Genomic DNA, 4,955 nt, shown 5'->3' on the forward strand with positions numbered 1-4,955 from the left:
TGTTTAAGATGTTAGGAGACAAGTTGAAAGTTACATTATTTTTCCCCGCTTAACTATTTTATGGAAATAGGCAGTGATTTTTTTTTTTTTTTTGGTTGAAAGTTTAATAACAGTTGGAGGTTTATAGTAGTTGGAGGTGTGTGCAGTTGATGAATCTTCTAGAAAATCAGTGCACATAATTTGATGAATGATCAATGTGTTAAGTTTCAGAAGCTATTGGACTTTCTTGTAATTGTAAAGGACCAATGTATTAAGTTTCAGAAGATGTTGGACCTTACTTTACTTATGTAAAATGATGTGTTTTACCCTACAGTATTTGCAATCCCGCTCAGACCTGTTAACGTGGCTCTAGTTTTTTTTCTCTCTCAAAATTCTTTCAATTTTCTTTATTTTTTTCGTAATTCTTCAATTGTCCCAAGGAAAAATCAACTTAGAAAGTGCTTGAATTTTTAACAATCTTAAGTGCTGGCAGGCTTTAACGTGGTCCAAGGGAAAATATATTGGATTCATTATTCTTAAAAATATATTGATTATGGGAAAATAATCTTTTAAGTATAAAACTTCTAACATTTCTATAACAACGTTATTCCCAAGTCAATTAAAATTTCACAAACTGACTTCATTAATATTATTATTAACCTTTAGTGGCTATTAATAGAATTAATCTTACTCACTTTAACTTATTGACGTTTATTCGAATAAAATACTAAATTTTTAAATCATATCAATATGAAACAAATAAAGATTCATTGATATTGGAAGGTGTTCGAGCCAGTAAAATAAAATTTAGCTCAGCAAGGTCTTTAATAAAACTTCAATGGAATGAAAAAGCTTTAAATCAAACATGCTTGGAAAAGAAAGTATATTTTCTAAAAATATTTAGGGATTTTCCATTCAAAACTTTAAACTTAACCCAAGGTAGTATTAAAATCCTCTAAGGGTCTTCTCACTTCTCTTATTTAGCCAAAATATTATAAAAATATAATTAGAATCCTCAAATTAAATAGATGAATAAAATGTATCAAATAAAACTCTTAATCTTAATGGTTACCAAAATGTAAGAAAATGAAATGTGTTAAATGCTTCCCCAACGAGAATTTATATATCTATATATAGTGATCTATTTCAATCCAATAGTTGTAAATGAATTGTTATAAGTAGTTATTTTATCTATCACTTGATTTTAAGCTGTTAAATTTAATCAATTTGATTAAAGTTTCATGCCCTTTATCTTTAAAGTAGGCATTGTTAGCAACGTAACATTGTTAGACATCATTTGTTAACATGGGTTGTATCAATGTTTAACATCAATTATTTATCAGTTAATTTCTGTTTTATACTAATTAGATGGAATTGGTTTTTTTTTTTTTTTTTTTTTTAATTTAAGTTAGTTATAAGGTGGTTGTGACCAATACTATAAATACTTGGGTAGGACTATTAATTCCTTAAACATCCAGAATGGAAGCAACTCAGTACTTACGAATAGCTTTAGTATTTCCTAGTCTAGTTATATTTTCTAGATTTAGTTTTGCAGCTTCAAAATCTTCAGGATTCAGCATTAAGCTCATCCCAATCGACTCTAGTGCGTCCCCTTTATATCAACCTAACCTTACTCACCACGAAAGAGTTGAAAGAAGGGTTAATATCACCCTGGCCAAAGCTAAACTAACGAAATTACGTTTTACTCAAAATGCAACATTCAGTGATGACAAGCTTTTGACTGCTCTAGACCGTCAAGCAATATATATTGCGTATATGATGATTGGAAACCCAGTGCATCCTGTGTATTTAATGGTGGACACTGGCAGTCACTTAACTTGGACACAATGTGAACCTTGCATAAATTGTTTCCTACAAAATTATCCCAGATACAATTCACAAGCTTCCTCTTCTTACCATAGAGTTAATTGTGATCACCCTCTTTGTAACTACAATGAACCATCCAGCATTTTCCGATGTGTTAATGGCGATTGCGTCTATAGTCAAACATATGGTGATGCTCTAACTTCTTCTGGGCCAACAAAAGGTTATCTCTCCTCGGAATCATTTCATTTTATAAATAGAGACTTTGATGACGAAGAATTTATTGTTCTCTTTGGCTGCTCGAATGACAATGTAAATTTCAAATTCGGTAATAAACCATCTAATAGGATTTCCGGGATCTTGGGATTAGACTTACATCCTACCTCACTAGTGAGCCAATTGCATGAAACAATTGGTGGTGTTTTCTCTTATTGTATTGTTCCTTATGATCAAAATTATCCATTCGATGTTCATCCTCATATACTCAGGTTTGGGGATGATGTTCAATTACCTGAAGGAAACATTCCAACAACGCCCTTTCAAAGTTTAGTAGGCAGAAGTTTTTATTATCTTGATCTTATAGATATAAGTGTTGGAAGGTATCGCTTATATTTACCGCCAGGTTCCTTCGACGCTACACTTAGTTACGGTTTTTTCATAGATTCAGGAAATCCATTTACCACACTCACCACAAGTGCCACGAGTGGGCTCAATGTTTTTGAATTGGTGACAACAGCATTTAGTCTACACTATGATTCTTATAATCTTGTGAGAGTAGTAGTACCTCCCACTAGCAGTATAAAGTTCAATCTTTGTTATATGCACAGACAAGATTTTAGAGATTTTCTACCATTGACCTATCATTTCCAAGGAGCAGACTACGTAGTACAAAGCAGGTTTGTGCACATTGAATTTGATGAAGGATTTTTCTGTGTAGCATTAATGCCCAGTCCATTCGCTTCTATTCTAGGAGCTTATCATATGCAAAATATGCGCATTATTCATAACACAGTAATCAATGCAATTCAGTTTTACCAAGAAGAATGTGCTTCTGATCACTTTTAGAGTGGCGATGATAGTTGATGTTACCTTTCTACAAGGATACTTTATTATTGGAATATGTTAATATATCTCCTAAGAAACAATCATGTTGTCGGTTTCAAAGCATTATATCTTGTAAATATTATTTTAAGAACGGAAGAAAAAATTACGATTTCAGATGTATGTGTACTACTTCATTTATATTATTTATAATGCATGTGAAATGTCCGGATGATACATATCTTTAGAAGACCAAATCATCGAAGCATTCCCTATGTAAGTAATGTTAATTGGGCAATAACATTGCATTGTAGGTATGCTAAATGTCTCAATTGAATATCATGTGATGGTATTAGTGTAGGTGATTATAAGAATTATGTCATTAAGGCATTAGTATGGATAAACGGTTATAGACTGTTTATCGAATATGACCATTCACGATGAATCACATGGACATTTAGAATGTAATCAATGATACATCTTAAGATCATATTAGTGTATCATTGATCCTTAGACCTGAGATGTCAAGGTTGAATTCTACATAGATACATGTGATTCATATGGTGTATAAACATGAGACTAGTCATGTCATGGGTAAGAAGCCGATCTAGCCATGTGTTATTTGTGTGTGGAGACAGGTGATAGTCAAGACGAGATTTGTTGAGTTGATATAGTTTGATATCAACTTCCTAGACCGATGTCAATTTACGAAATGGAAATCTCCGATCAGGGTATATAAAATATTAATTGAAAAGTTATTTCACGATGACACGTTCGAAATGTATTAATTGTCAATTTGATATAAGATTAAGATTAGGATTTTGACATACTGTGAATCTATTCTTAATTGGGATTAGACAACGGAATGACTTAACTACACGGCGCATATAATTATAAAATGGTTCCTTGGAGTATACTTCATTGTGACTTAGGGGTTATGGAGCATTGCTAAATGCCTACCATAGTCAGTGGGAGTTTCGATCACAAAGAGTTGTAACGAAACATATCAAAATAGACTACGGTATTGGGCCCACGGCTAAGCCACAGTGAGCATAAGAGGCCACACATAAAAAACTAAGGAGAATGGAAAAATAGGCAAAGAGAATTGATTATCCAAGGTTGGCTAGCACCTAACAAGGATAATAAAGACATTTATATTGTTATCATTGAATTAGATTCATAGGGTTATATTTGTAATTATGAACAAATGAAAGTTAAATTGTTAATTATGATTAAATGTTAATCCAATGTCATTATATAAAGAAGTTTAATAATTTCATACTAATTATAGGGATTCCTGGTGCATCATCATTAACTCCACTTTAGCAGAAAAAATGACATGCTATCAGGGCCCTTTATGCATAAGGTTATGAAAATAACTAATGAGAACATATGACATTCAAAAGACTATCCCCCTTTTGGGTAGATAAAACTTTTTAGGCCACTGTTTATCCTCCACTTAATAGGAGAATAAATGTCAATGAAAAATCAATCACTTTTAAGTGTACTGAATTTTTCAAGACCAGTATATTTCCAAAAATTAACCTTATGCAACCATTAATTTTTAGCACAAATAATAACCACCTTTGGGCAAGAAATTATATGCATCAAAACTGAAGAATGTATCATTTACCAAATGAATAATTTTGCAAGCTTCAATGAACGCATCACTTTGGCAATTAAACATTCTGACAATTCACTAAATTTGTTCTAATGATACTAAATAATATTGTCATAAATATTAAGATTTCATGAGATACACACTTAATTATTTCTGACAAACTTAATTCAATAACTGTTACATTTTAGTTGTCATAATTAAGATTTCACATGATATAATACCCAATTATCTGGGACAATCTTAATTTAATCCTGTTACATTTTAATCTAGTGAACAATAACTTTTTTCCCTAAGGTTTATACTCCAACTATGTACATAGTTAACCACATGACAATGTTGAGAGTATAAGATATAAAACATAGTACAAGGAGAGTGTAACATGCCGCAATATTCAACCAATAGTGTAATAACGTATTTAATGGTGAAATAATTTTTACAAATTTTCCAGAATTTTCCTAGCAATATTCATCATTAAAAATATTAAAAAAAA

General features: G+C 31.4%; 1 protein-coding gene across 1 annotated transcript; it reads left to right on the forward strand.

Moving 5' to 3' along the window:
• Nucleotides 1-1,458: 1,458 nt before the first annotated feature.
• On the forward strand, nucleotides 1,459-2,868 carry LOC116138601 (aspartic proteinase CDR1-like). Its single transcript, XM_031424312.1, has one exon. The coding sequence runs from the start codon at nucleotides 1,459-1,461 to the stop codon at nucleotides 2,866-2,868; it is 1,410 nt and encodes a 469-aa protein (XP_031280172.1).
• Nucleotides 2,869-4,955: the final 2,087 nt, after the last annotated feature.

The sequence above is a fragment of the Pistacia vera genome, unplaced genomic scaffold (genome assembly GCF_008641045.1).
Source record: "Pistacia vera cultivar Batoury unplaced genomic scaffold, PisVer_v2 Contig342, whole genome shotgun sequence".
NCBI classification, from domain to species: Eukaryota; Viridiplantae; Streptophyta; class Magnoliopsida; order Sapindales; family Anacardiaceae; genus Pistacia; species Pistacia vera.

Excerpts from the sequence above, each read along its gene's own strand:
- LOC116138601 (XM_031424312.1), top strand. The coding sequence starts at position 1,459 with ATGGAAGCAACTCAGTACTTACGAATAGCTTTAGTATTTCCTAGTCTA.